The sequence below is a fragment of the Xiphophorus couchianus genome, chromosome 14 (assembly GCF_001444195.1).
Source record: "Xiphophorus couchianus chromosome 14, X_couchianus-1.0, whole genome shotgun sequence".
Taxonomy (NCBI): domain Eukaryota; kingdom Metazoa; phylum Chordata; class Actinopteri; order Cyprinodontiformes; family Poeciliidae; genus Xiphophorus; species Xiphophorus couchianus.
In genome coordinates this window covers 15,240,008-15,254,465 of record NC_040241.1, presented here as the reverse complement: position 1 = coordinate 15,254,465, position 14,458 = coordinate 15,240,008, and the positions used below count along the sequence as shown (strand labels likewise).

The following is a 14,458-nucleotide window of genomic DNA, read 5'->3' as shown; positions in this document are numbered from 1 at the left end:
CTTTTCGCCCCATTGTGTCTCTGAATGTCCTTTGAAATTGCAAATGTTTCTCTTTTTAGTTTGCCAATCTAAAGAGGTGGTGGGCATCAGCTCTGTAAACATGAGGTGCTGGCAGTTTTAGGATCACTGTTAGCATGCGCAGTCAGAATGAGTGAGATTGTGAAAAGGAGGTTGAAGTTTATTAGTTCGTCAATGAATTATTGCAAGATTTCTCACTTTTTAAAAAGTTTTTCTTAAATTTTTTTGTTTGCACTACCTTGGTATTAAACAAACCCCACCAAGTAAAATGTAAGATTGGTACAGCAGTATTTTTTTGAATGCTGAAAAGCCGGTGTAACGTTTTGTAAAACTGAGAATTGTTCTAGGTGCTCTTCACTTGTAAATAATGTAGCAGATGCAGTCATCTCTCATTCACACCTTGGTTTCTCTTCTTGCTATACACCTAATCTAAGTAACACTGACAGAAGATCACCTCACAGAGGAAAGGCTGATGGTTTGTGATCCGGTTACTTCACCCTGTGTTACTGTGGCTAGGTTTCCTCAACAGTTCATTCAAAACCTCTGCAACATTGTTTGTGCTAGAGCAGAGGTGTCAAACTCCAGTCCTCAAGGGCCGCTGTCCTGCAGTTTTTAGATGTGCCACAGGTACAAAACACTGAAATGAAATTCTTAATTACCTCCTTCTTGTGTAGATAAATTCTCCAGAGTCTTGCTAATGACCTAATTATTCTATTCAGGTGTGGTGCAGCAGAGGCACATCTAAAAGTCGCAGGGCAGTGACGCTCCAGGACTGGAGTTTTACACCTGTGCGCTAAAGATTTTGATAACTAAACTTTGTTCTAGAGTGGGGCTTCTGTTCTGTTGAACACTAATATTTGGATTTGGTATTACATACTTGATGTCATCATTCACCAGCAACTTTTCCTGATCAAATCCCTTAAGCAAACTCAGACACTTGACCTCTAATCGTCATTTTGAGATTATTTTTAATCTGTGATCCATGTGTTTTTGTTTTTGCTTGTATTTACATTTTGGTTTTTTACCCCGATAAAGAATGGGGATAGAAGTTATTACTGTGCTCAGGAGATGCCCACTACATCACTGTGTGATGTAGCGATGAATGACTGCAGAAGTAGATAAAGTACAAAGTGTGCACAGAGCAGAGGCACATTATGATCCACCAGAGTCCAGCTGATCTGTTGCTTTAGAGATAACATGTTAGTAGTACAAACAACTTTCTTTGTATTTTAGGCACTGAGCGGATTTGAAAAGCTTGCATGGGGATCATTAGGCAACGTGTTTCTCTTTCTGCATTGCTGAATGCAATGAGTTGTAAGTCTTTGTTTCTGCAGGCTCTGCAACATGCAGAGCCTGCATGCTGTGAAAGCACACACGGGCCATGCTTTTTACAAATCAACTTCTGTGATGTTAAAGAACAAAGTGATCTGTAAATTTGGAATTTTTTTCTGTTTATTTCAAAACAAGGATCTCAAGAGAGTCTCTGTGTTATTGGTGAGATATTCCGTAAAAGGCTAATCTTGGGTGGTAATGACCATTCACACTCGCAAGAGTTATTATCCAACATCAGACATCAACCAAAGGGTGGTCATTGGTTTCTTTCTTTTTTTTATTTGCATACACTGTTCACAGAAAGTTAGGGATAGCGGCTGCCACATCAGTTCCAGTTTGATGACAACGTCTCTTGCTGTTCGCAAGTCTTATTTTTTGCTGAGGCATTGCATCCCTCTCAGGTCACTGAGGGTTTTGGGGTACAGAGCTACAAGCAGCTTTGTATTGACTAGACAATACAAGTCTAGTCAACACACTTATTTATTACCGCATCCATCCATCCATCCATCCATCTTCTTCCGCTTATCCGAGGTCGGGTCGCGGGGGTAGCAGCTTCAGAAGGGAGGCCCAGACTTCCCTCTCCCTAGCCACTTCTTCTAGCTCCTCCGGGGGAATCCCGAGGCGTTCCCAGGCCAGCCGAGAGACATAGTCCCTCCAGCGTGTCCTGGGTCTTCCCCGGGGCCTCCTCCCGGTGGGACGTGCCCGGAACACCTCACCAGGGAGGCGTCCAGGAGGCATCCTGACCAGATGCCCAAGCCACCTCAACTGGCTCCTCTCGATGTGAAGGAGTAGCGGCTCTACTCTGAGTCCCTCCCGGATGACTGAGCTTCTCACCCTAGTCGGTCTCACCTCGATGCATGGCTCTGGTTCTGGAACCAGTCTCCTTGAGAGGGGCTGGACATACTTCCACTCTGGAGTTGCCCAGGGAGAGAGACGTCGGGCAGGAGTGGGCATACTTGTTGCTCCCCATCTCGGCGCCTGTACGTTGGGGTTTACCCCCGTGAACGAGAGGGTAGCATCCCTCCGCCTACGGGTGGGGGGACGGGTTCTGACTGTCGTTTGTGCTTACGGGCCGAACGACAGTTCAGATTACCCACCCTTTTTGGAGTCCTTAGAGGGGGTACTGGAGAGTGCTCCTCCTGGGGACTCCCTTGTTCTGCTGGGGGACTTCAACGCTCACGTGGGCAACGACAGTGAGACCTGGAGGGGCGTGGTTGGGAGGAACGGCCACCCGACCTGAACTCGAGCGGTGTTCTGTTGCTGGACTTCTGTGCTCGCCATGGATTGTCCATAACGAACACCATGTTCAAGCATAAGGGTGTCCATATGTGCACTTGGCACCAGGACACCCTAGGCCGCAGTTCGATGATCGACTTTGTCATCGTTTCATCGGATCTGCGGCCGTATGTCTTGGACACTCGGGTGAAGAGAGGTGCGGAGCTGTCCACTGACCACTACCTGGTGGTGAGTTGGCTCCGGTGGTGGGGGCGAAAGCCGGTCAGACCTGGCAGGCCCAAACGTGTTGTGAGGGTCTGCTGGGAACGTCTGGCGGAATCCCCTGTGAGACGGAGCTTTAACTCCCATCTCCGGCAAAACTTCGAACACGTCCCGGGGGAGGTGGGGGACATGGAGTCTGAGTGGACCGTGTTCCGTGCCTCCATTGTCGAGGCGGCCGATCGGAGCTGTGGCCGCAAGGTTGTCAGTGCCTGTCGCGGCGGCAACCCTCGAACCCGTTGGTGGACACCTTCGGTGAGGGATGCCGTCAGGCTGAAGAAGGAGTCCTATCGAGCCTTTTTGGCCTGTGGGACTCCGGAAGCAGCTGATGGGTACCGGCGGGCGAAGCGGCATGCGGCTCGGGCGGTTCCTGAGGCAAAAACTCGGGCGTGGGAGGAGTTTGGAGAGGCCATGGAGAAAGACTTCCGCACGGCTTCGAGGCGATTCTGGTCCACCATCCGGCGTCTCAGGGGGGGGAAGCGGTGCAGCACCAACACTGTTTATAGTGGGGATGGTGTACTGCTGACCTCTACTCGGGACGTTGTGGGCCGGTGGGCAGAGTACTTCGAAGACCTCCTCAATCCCACCAACATGCCTTTCCACTGAGGAAGCGGAGCCTGGGGACTCTGGGTTGGGCTCTCCAATCTCTGGGGGCGAGGTCGCCGAGGTGGTTAAAAAGCTCCTCGGTGGCAGGGCCCCGGGGGTGGATGAGATCCGCCCGGAGTTCCTTAAGGCTCTGGATGTTGTAGGGTTGTGTTGGTTGACGCGACTCTGCAATATCGCATGGACATCGGGGGCAGTTCCCCTGGATTGGCAGACTGGGGTGGTGGTCCCCCTGTTCAAAAAGGGGGACCGGAGGGTGTGCTCCAATTATAGAGGGGTCACACTCTTAAGCCTCCCTGGCAAGGTCTATTCAGGGGTCCTGGAGAGGAGGGTCCGTCGGATAGTCGAACCTCGGATTCAGGAAGAGCAGTGTGGTTTTCGTCCTGGTCGTGGAACACTGGACCAGCTCTACACCCTCAGCAGGGTCCTGGAGGGTGCATGGGAGTTCGCCCAACCAGTCTACATGTGTTTTGTGGACTTGGAGAAGGCGTTCGACCGTGTCCCTCGGGGAGCCCTGTGGGGGGTTTTCCGGGAGTATGGGGTACCGGGCCCTTTGATACGGGCTGTCAGGTCCCTGTATGACCGGTGTCAGAGTCTGGTCCGCATTGCCGGCAGTAAGTCGGGCTCGTTTCCGGTGAGAGTTGGACTCCGCCAGGGCTGCCCTTTGTCACCGATTCTGTTCATCACTTTCATGGACAGAATTTCTAGGCGCAGCCAAGGTGTTGAGGGGATCCGATTTGGTGGCCTTAGGATCTCATCTCTGCTTTTCGCAGACGATGTGGTCCTTTTGGCTTCATCAGATCGTGATCTGCAGCTCTCGCTGGATCGGTTCGCAGCCGAGTGTGAAGCGGCCGGGATGGGGATCAGTGCCTCCAAATCCGAGGCCATGGTCTTGAGCCGGAAAAGGGTAGAGTGCCTTCTCCGGGTCAGGGGGGGTGTCCTGCCCCAAGTGGAGGAGTTTAAGTATCTCGGGATCTTGTTCACGAATGGGGGAAGAAGGGAGCGGGAGATCGACAGGCGGATTGGCGCAGCGTCTGCTGTCAAGCGGGCGCTGTACCGGTCCGTCGTGGTGAAGAGAGAGCTGAGCCAAAAAGCGAAGCTCTCGATTTACCGGTCGATCTACGTTCCCACCCTCATCTATGGTCATGAGCTTTGGGTCGTGACCGAAAGAACGAGATCGCGGATACAAGCGGCCGAAATGGGTTTTCTCCGTAGGGTGGCTGGGCTCTCCCTTAGAGATTTATTACCGCACTTGGGCCAATTTTTCTGTCGGCTTGAAATCTTTGTTGGTGCCAAGTCTTACCTAAATTGTGGTCTCCTAAAATGTAGCTAGTAGAATAATAAAGAGCGTAAGGCTTACAGAAGGAGGGATAGCAGAGTGTTGAATCTTGAAAGTATCCTCAGTAAGCCTTCAAGCACAGTCCAAAGGAGTTTAATTTTGACTGCCCAGTATTTTGAAAAGTATGAAAAGAAATGGGACAAAGGTGAAAGTGGTTTCAGTGTTTCTGCACATTTTAAGAGCCTTAGGGTTTGTACCCAACAAAAGAAAAATTGCTGGTTGATATTGCACATCTAACCCTTGCAAGCCCTACTGGCTAGTATGCTGAGTTCACAGTGTGTGTAATGGAAAAATGTGATCCCAACAGTGAATGTGAATTGGGCATTAAGCCTCGCAGTGCAAAAAGTAGCTTTTGTCAGCAGCCAGTAATATAAGACCTAATGCCCCTTGGAAAAGAGCAGGAAGTTAAGTTTGCCATTTCAAAGCCAATCAAAATGCCAGCAGGAGGAAATAAAGCATTCATCTTTAAAGAGGTGTCTTATCCTGTTCCGGGCTGAAATTTCTCTGAATGGAAGAGTTTTCCAGTCGGACTCTTTTTCTTTTTTTTAAACTCTGTGTGAGGGGACACAAAGTACAAAGCAAGTCACCGTTATCTGCGTCTCGTTCAAGGGCCTTCATCTCCCCAAATAGCCCTGCAAGATATCACAGTGTAGATAAAATGTCTGCTGTGAGTCTGAGTAGTAATGACAGAGATATACAGCGGCGTGTTCTCACTGGAACGAAGTGGAGATAGCATTTCAGGTTTCAGGTGCCGTTCTGAGTATCCCATCAGCAGATTTATAATGAAGGGGATTACATTAGGTCCCCATAATGACCTTTTTAAAAGCAAACTAAAGTCTAAAAGAATGGTCATGAATGCCAATGAAGACTGATCGCTGTAAATTTCTTTACAAGCACATGTATAAAGCAATTTTTAAGCTGTCATACATTTATAATGATAATGTATCATTCTTAAAGCAGAATACATACCGTTAGTGTTTTTGTAAAGTTAATAGGAAAGTAAGGGGCATGTCATAAGCTTTTCACGGATGCCGAAAAGAGCAGTCAGGCTAACATTAGTACGCTGATGTCATTAGCAATTCATTACTGTCTTCAGATATCGACCAGGTTCTTATCTCCTGAAACATTCTGCATTTTCACTGCTACTGTTAACCTTTTGTACAAGAAAAGCTACAAATGGATGTGTTCAACATTTGTAAATGACTTCAGAATTTCCTGGAGGTGAATTTATTCACGTTAGCTGACATTTTTAAATGAATTGTCACTATCCAGTGGAGTGGCTTTAAGAAAACCCATTCATTTAAGTCTTACATCTATTCTTGTTTTGATAAACTATTAGTGCTTTATTCTTCAATGCCAGTTCTTCATGTTTTACACACCTACAGCCTGATTAATGAAGATTGCAGTGGACCTTATGTTAATGGTTATGCTTTCATAGTTTTTGCATTAGGTTTGTGCTCCATCAGTTTCTCGTTGACAAAATCAATAATGAGGATTATATTAAGTCCACCATACCTGAGCAACCCATCATGGATAAAAGGGAAAGACGGATAACATGGTTCCTGCAGTGAATTCCATATCCCGACTAGCAAATTGGAGGCATACTCTTTTTATGTGTTCCTTTGTATTTTATTCTCCCAGTTTTCAGTAGACTAAATGTTTCACACAGACAGACTTGCTCTTTGATCATTTCAAACTTTTTGCTTAAATGAAGATAAATAAGGTAAACATTTCTTGAAATGCATGGAAAGTAAGATGTATATGTTACTCAACTGCTTCATAGCACAGAGATAAAGGCTACTTGGTAATGCAATTTAATTCACACATCTTTCCCTGCAAAAGCTTTGAGAATGTGTCAGATGCTTCTGTTTCAGATGCCCAGGCCTCCAATCCGTTCCTGCAGGGGTTTTAAACTCCAGTACTCGGTGGCTGGTAGATGGATATCTGGTCCAATGCAACTGAATCAAATGGATGAATCACCACCTCAGCATGCGGCCATTTTTGCGGGCATTTGTATTTAAAAGTGGCAGGACACTCTCCCTGAGGATGTATTCTGAGACTCCCGCATTCATAAATTATGCGCTTGCTTTGTAGTTGAAAATATTACTCAGACAAAAAACATAGAACTTTTTTTTTTAACTTTGGCTTCTCAAATTTAAAGAAAAAAACTATAATGATGGAAGATGCTGTCTGTCTTATGTTAAAAATACTGAGTCAAATTAAATAATTGTTATCGTTGTGTTTTGTCTTATGCAGTAAAGAGCAACAATTATTTGTCATGAATCATTGGTGATTTACTTTTATACTGTCTACCACCTGTACTGGTTTGTCATTGTTGCCTTCAAATTAATCCCCTGAAGATGTTAAGCAGCAAAATACAGCAGCTAGTAATCTGGTTTTATTTGACTGTTTATATTCTGAAGCCCATCTTTCTTCTTAATATGCATAAACAAATTGACTCATTTTTTCCCCTAATCACATTTTAACAAAGTGAATCAGTTGTGTTCCTTTTTCGCTGTGCTTGGAATGATGATTTTATATTTGTCTGTGTTTTCTCGTCTGTACAGTCCAAATGCTGAGTGTAAAGTGAGTTAAGCCTTGCATGCTGCAATACATGGCAGCTTGGATCATTGACTATTAAATTGAAGCTGTTTTGTGCTGCAGTATCAATGCTAAAGACATGTGTACTTAAACATCAGAGCATCTCACAACCTTTCATCTAATGTAATATTTTTCCGGTTGTATAATCAGAGATGTGGTTGAATTATAGTTTCTAAATGTTTGACTGCATTGATGTCGCAGAGGTTAAGTTGTTTGTGTGTGTGTGTGTGTGTAGGGGTGTGCAGTGCGGGGCTGGGAGGATATCATTTTTTCTTGTTTTACTGTCATTGTGTGTCTGGTGATGATGCATCATATAACCACCTTATTTTTAAAATGATGTGTACTTGGTAAGCACATCTGGGCAGGAAGCCCAGACCTAACTGTTCTATTAGGAACTGAATGAATCACCGGGGACCTACAGTATATCCACTCTGGCCAGTCATATTTTTCTTCTTTTAGTACTAAAATTGTCTGCAGACAGGTCTGATGATTTGTTTTGAAATAAAACAGAAAAGTAAAAGTGCAGATTTCCAGCCCTTGTGTACGCAGCAGAATACCAAAGGTTGAGGTATGCTTTTACCATTTAGGTAACTTTTTAAGGTTGGATTGTATTTAGTAGTATCGGGGGAAAAGAGGATGAATGCCTCCTGTATTTATTCCCATCTATCTGCAATTTGACTCAGACCAGCTTCCCTGTCCCTCCTGGAGAAAAAGCCACAGAAAATGACAGTAGGTTTTATTGTGGGAAACCTTCACAAGGTGGTTAAGACCACAAAAAGGTCAAAATGTTTTTTTTTTTTTGACAAGTTCTTTTAGGATATTTGTGAAACACTTGATCTCTTTTGGAATACAGTTAAAAGTTTGCATGAAGATTTGAACACGTTTGTCTGTGAACACTTTGCCATCTGGTTGTTTCACAGATTTCCATTTTCTGCTGTTGGCATATTGGCGTTCATTTTGTTTATCAAAACTCAGCTTTTCTGAGCTGCAGAAGACATTTTCCTTTTTCAGCAATCTGGAGTTGAGCGATAGGTCTAGGAGCTGGAAGACTTTAGGCTTGATGCCTGTCCAGTGACAGCCTGCACTTATTGTTGCTGCAGGGTTGAGTTTAGCTTTTCTGTGAGGTTTCCTCTGTCATCTGTGTGTGGAAGAAAAGTTGAATTGTCTTCATTTTTCATATCTAGTAGTTTTGCAAATGTTATTTACAGATCATGTAAAAAAAAATCTACAGTAGTCTAGGAATCTGAAGTAAAGATTTTCAGTTTTGTAAAATTTCAGTTTACATACGATGTTTTTTACCCTCCGTCTTCAATCTGGGAGATGTCTACTCTGAATATCTGTTTGAAAAAATAGGTTCTTCAAACTATTTTCATAATCTTAATCCAAACTTACTTTCTATCAGTCTTAACCAATTGTTGTAAGCTTTTTATAGTTTCTTTTCAGTGTCTTACTTGTCAATTGACTTATTTCCAAGACCAACTCGATAACTGCTTAGCAAATTTCAGAATCATATTTAATATCAAAGATATAAAATGCATTGAGAAGAGGTGGATAGTGAAGAGATCAGGGCTCAGAAGCATTTTTTGTGCTATTGCCAGGCAAACCTGGTGAACAGGTGGAGCTGTTTTCGAAGCTCATTAAGTCCCACTTGGTGATAGATTTGCTGTTTAACTCACTGCACTGTCATTCCTTATGGTCAGTTTTCTGACCACTTTGCCTAAATTTACCTGTTTCTTTCCAGTTCTGAATTTATATTGTGTGCCGTTTAGCCATTTTATGAGCAGTTTTCTCTTTATTGCCATTAAAATAATTTAAGGTCGAGCATCTGTGAGTTTGAGCTGAGGTAACTTGCCGAATGACAAGCTACTCACTGCAGTGTTTTCCAGGAAGGTAAGCTGCTATGACATAGTGGGAGAAACAAAGCCTCTGTGGTAATCATGGTTGCCACCGCAGGGCACCTGGAATTTGGGTTTTCTAGGTGGATCAATATATCTGTCAAGTTCTCCTTGAATGGCACCTATTTTATGTTCGTTCAGTCACTGCTGCAGAGTGCAACGCTGAAGCCTCATGTCTTGCAAGTCTGCAGGAAATAAAAGGTTTCTTTTGGGCTTCATAAAGATTATTTGATTTTTGAGTGTTGTGGAACAATTAAAGTAATCATTTTATTCTCCTCTTTTATCTCGCTTCAAAGAACCGGCAAAGACACACTGGTATAGTTAATGTTAGATATGCAAAACAACTTTTACATTAGGTAATTTTCTGCAGGAAAAGAAACATCATTCCTCTTTATTCCATCAGGAGAGTTGTTCAACACCGCTTAAAGGCATTTTTCTGATTTTATGTTCTGTTATGTCAGCAATCAGATACAGTTCACTAGCTGTATCTGTCTATACAGCTGAAATTAAAGTGGTTATCTTAAACTGAAGATGATATGTTTGAGCAAAACCCCGAAGGCTGCGTATGCAGCAAAACTGAAGATGAGGCTATTTTTTAATACTGATATGGTTTAGAGGGCAGTTAAGTTTTCAATTTCACTGAAAAACAATTCAGATTCTTTTGATCAAATTGCAAAGCACACTGTAACCTGTGAGCTGCAGAGTTTTCTTTATACACACCACTTCATATGGTGTCATAGGAACATCAATTCTCTTAACATGAGGAGGCTATGATCTGGCTTTGGTTTCTGTCCATTTATCTAAATGCCTCACAGCATATGTGATCATACCTCAGAGATAAAAAAAAATAAAAGCACTTTGAATGTCCTCAGGATCACAGATTTTATTGAAGGAGGGTCTTATGCACAGAAATGGAACCTTTTTTATACAAGGTTTGAAATTGAAAAAGCCTTGAAACAAACCTTAACCAGTCCCAGATTTTAATTGACTGTAATGTTAATGTTTGTGGACTACCCATGAATCAATAGGAAGATTTCTCACCCATTAAATTAGCAATGTGGGTCCATTGTGATTTAGAGTTGGGATCATCCAGATGGCCTGGCTGACTTGATTTTTCTCAGATCCAGTTCCTGTAAGAAAATATATTTAAACATAAGCTCCTTATTTACCTAAATGAAACAATTACAGTTTTTGCCTTTAGAACCTACTTAAATCTATCAGCCTCATAACTTTGATGTCACTTTTTATTCCAACCTTACTTATTAATCCAAAGAGGATCCCCACTGAGTTTTTCTTTATGACTATATTTGGGCTTGGAATGCTGTGATTTGTTCCACACTTAACACTTCCCACCCAATAAGGAGGCTGGGAAGGCCTTGAGAGTGATCTCCTAGTTACCTTTAGACTTGGAAAATAACACACTTTTTAGTTTAAGTAGAGTGTTTGCCAGCAACATAGTGTACCTGAACGCTGTGTTTTGGTCAGAGTGTGTGTTTGCCACTGCAGCGCCCCAGGCCATCTGTTCAGCTCAGAAATAGTGAGGCGACAAACCTCACTGAACTCAATTTGTCATGAACACATTTGGTGTTTTTTATTCTCATTGTTTGACCTGAAAATGCTTCAGTGTCGCTGCTGCAGAGCGTCTCTGTGGACATTAGAGACTCCGGGGATGTGTGTGTTTAATGGGAACCCGGATAGAAATGGAGTCTAGGGGACTGTGTGACAGGTGATGGACTTGCTCAGATATTAAAATTAGGTTTTTATTTTCCCTGGGGCTAATAGGTGGGTGGGCTGAAATCAGATGCAAGCTGATGTCTTGCAATGAATTACTTAAAATTTAGTTTAGTATTTAGCATTTAGTTTTGACACAGAATACCAGAATAAATGTATGATGATGATAATTACACTTTTGCAGTAGAGCTGCACTATGTTAGGAAAGTGGGGCATTTAAATATTGTTGCTGGATTTTGCAGCATGATATTAATTATAATTAACCCACCTTTTTCTCAGTAGGCTCTCTTTTCAGTCCTCACCACTCTCCCTAGGCTTTGAGTCACTGTGATCTACAGCAGTTTTGGGTATAAAGGACAGTAAAAATTGATCCAAGAAGCAATATAAGTTATCGGAAGCAAAGTTTTACTGCATGGAAGCTGAACTTTTTAAATGGTTGAAAATATGGATTTTAATCAGTCCTATGCAATTGCAGTATTTGGGATTATGAAATTGAGAAAAATATTGTAATTTTATTAATTGTTTAGCTCCTTCTGAAGTAATGCAGGTTACTGAGCAGAATATTCTGTTTTTTCTCTAATTTAACTCCTTACAAAGTGAAACTGGAAAACATGAAATACTGGGAAACAAACTTTAGGAGATGAATACATTTTTGTTCACCGACTTGATCAGGGTCATGACGAAACAACACCTTATACTTGGGTAGAAATGGTGTAATTCTGCAATGAAACACTTACAGGGAGACCAGTAAGCATGTAAGGGGTTGGAATTGGCACTAAATCCAAACTTGGATTCCTAAACTTTCTTAAACAATGGTACATTTTAAGCCGGAAGCTGACTTAAGTTTAATTTACTTTCTGAGGTGGCATAGTAATATAAAAGCTGCGTAACTTCTCAAACCTTAACATTACTTTATGTTCAGACTAATGAAAAAGTTCTATAATATTTGGTTCATTGTTGGATTATAGATACTAATTTAAAGTTTCACTTGTTAATTATCACTGTCTAAACTCTCTGGATTATGAAATGAATCTTCTGGAAAAAGGATGGAGCTCCTCTTACTAGATTTCAGAAATATGGCATTGAGGACTTGGAGTTAAAAATTCATTGACTTTCAAAACAAAATCAAATGAAAGATGAGGCTCTTTTAGAAAAAATATATGTATATATTATGTATCTTTTTTCATATCAGTGCCATTTCCTTATGTCAATTAAAATAAGTTCAACCACAAAAACTCTTCATCTCGCCTCGTAAATTATTCACCCAGTGGAGACATTGTACTACTTTCCTGTGGCACTCTGGCCCAGCAAAAAAGTTTCATACATTATTTCAAGTTCTTGAAATCTGTATTTTTCTCCAAGCACGCATTCCCCTATTTTTTTTTTACTCCTGCCTATGGAGAAAATCTCTTGCTGCTCGTTTTGGGTCTGTAAAATGTGTGCAGTTACAAACCTTGGAAAAACTCCAAGGTCAGAATCTGCAGAGTCTCTACACTAAAATAGAACAATGCCTCTGTCTGGTGACCCATTGAGTCTTAGACCCATTTTACCAGATGTTTGGACTCAATAAATTTCACAGCTAAGTAAAGAGATCCTTCATATTTTACATGTCAAAATTCCATCCATTTTTGGACTTAAATTATCAGTGTTCACTCCTTCCTCAGCTTATTCTTAGTGTAAATAAACCAATTATTATAGATGATAAATAAGTGAATAATGGAATTAATTTCTGACAAATGGGTGGATGAATAATGGGGAAACCACGCATTGACGATTGGATGGATTCTGGACAAAAGCTTGGATGGAAGGACTGATGATTGAATGATTGGATTTAACTTTTCAGAAAATAAAAAATCAGGAAAAATAAATATTTCTCCATTTTGTAGGTTTTTTATATTTACCTAACTTTTTCAGTTGTAAGAACCATGGGAGTCTTCAGTGTGGTCAGGTGATACCGAGATGATGTTTCACGCTTTGTTTCTGCAATAGTTTCACTTCACCCAACACTTAAGGACTTCACTTAATGACCATCATTTCAGCTGGGAGAGGTTGGCATTGATGGATGAGCACAACTGAGGTAGAGTGTAGACTAATTAGTGGTGATGATGATGCTCTTGGCTCTTCCTAGCGCCATCACAGATGTTAGGCGTGGCCTGTCAGTCATTATTTGCTGACCTTGATGTTGGAAGGCAGGGGCTCTAAAACCTTGCTGCTTCGTTCTCTCCATCTCCTGGCTTTTAAATTTATGGACACAGTTTCTCATCGTTTGAGTGTCACTATAGTCCCTGCTGCGCCGGTACAATTGTCCATTACTGTCACCCATTGAAAAAAATGTCCAGTTACACATCACACAACAGGGCTATAATGTACTGTCAGTGCTGATTCATTGAAGTGGACACTTTCCCCTTAATTCTCCTTTATTTCTCTACGTCTCCTGGCGTACCTTCTATCTCTCCCTTCTCCTCCTCCTCCTCCTCTTCAGCTTGAGCCAATCAGGCCACACCTCCATGGCAACCGTCAGCGAGGGTAAAACATCCACAGATGGTGTTGAGTAGAGCGAGCAGCAGGCTCACTACGAGATCAAGTGTGGGTGTGTGTATTTGTATGTGAGAGACGGCAAGGGAGAGACCCACTGTGTTGTAAAGCCAACAGGATAGTTTCTTGTTTGAGCAGGGGAAAAGTGTGAAGAGGAGGTGAGAGTTTTGGAGGAAAAGAAAACAGAGAATCTTCTTTTTATCTTCTGACGGGTAAAGAGCTGGAAAAGCAAACATTAATGACCTGACAAAAGACCACACTGCTTCACGGTGTTGATCAGCCAGGCATACCGTGGAGCTGAACTCGGACACCTTTACACCCTAGCCCCCACCACCCGCTGCCCTCCACTCACTGATGAGCATCTCTCCAGCTGCAGGCGGACTCAGGGGCCACACTGACACAGCCAGAAGTCTGGAGGATAGAAGTGGACACTTGCCCTTTTGTGGCAACTAGTCTTCTCTGGATAATTCTCTCCTTTTAACTTGACGGCTGAGTTCTGGTTTTGTGCTGGCCCCTTCAAACATCCCCCTTCCTCTAGGAGCAAAGATGAGCTGCAGGAAACGGTGCAAGCGTGAGATCTTCAAATTCGCACAGTACCTGTTCAGACTTATCACAGGCACGCTCAACACCGGTAAGACTTTGTGTTGCCATTTTTTAATTAGATCTGCTGAGGTTTTGTCCAAGTTCATCAGTCTTGAACGAGATTTAAAATGTGAGTGCCTGCAAAGCCTGCTTGTGAACTTTGAGGATGTCCAGAGTTGGATTTATGACTCAGGATGTGTTGTGGAAGACTTCTAGATCTAGATGAAACATGAAACATACTGCACATCTCATTTACAGTAATCAGGGTATTAGCATTTCAAGATATCTGCAGACGTAAAAGTTTTCACTTTTTTGTAAATTGTTAATG

The 14,458-nt window shown here is 42.6% G+C and overlaps 1 protein-coding gene across 4 annotated transcripts in view; it reads left to right on the top strand.

Moving 5' to 3' along the window:
* Window positions 1–14,458, top strand: part of kcnip4a (potassium voltage-gated channel interacting protein 4a) — a 144,597-nt gene that overhangs the window by 28,798 nt on the left and 101,341 nt on the right. The window contains exon 1 of one of the 4 annotated variants that reach the window (XM_028039097.1): window positions 13,573–14,179. The exons of the other annotated variants lie outside the window; for them this stretch is intronic. Within the exon in view, the coding sequence (XP_027894898.1) occupies window positions 14,095–14,179 (85 nt within the window). The 5' untranslated portion in view covers window positions 13,573–14,094. Of the gene's footprint in view, window positions 1–13,572; window positions 14,180–14,458 lie in introns of those variants that run through there. 4 annotated transcript variants of the gene reach the window in all.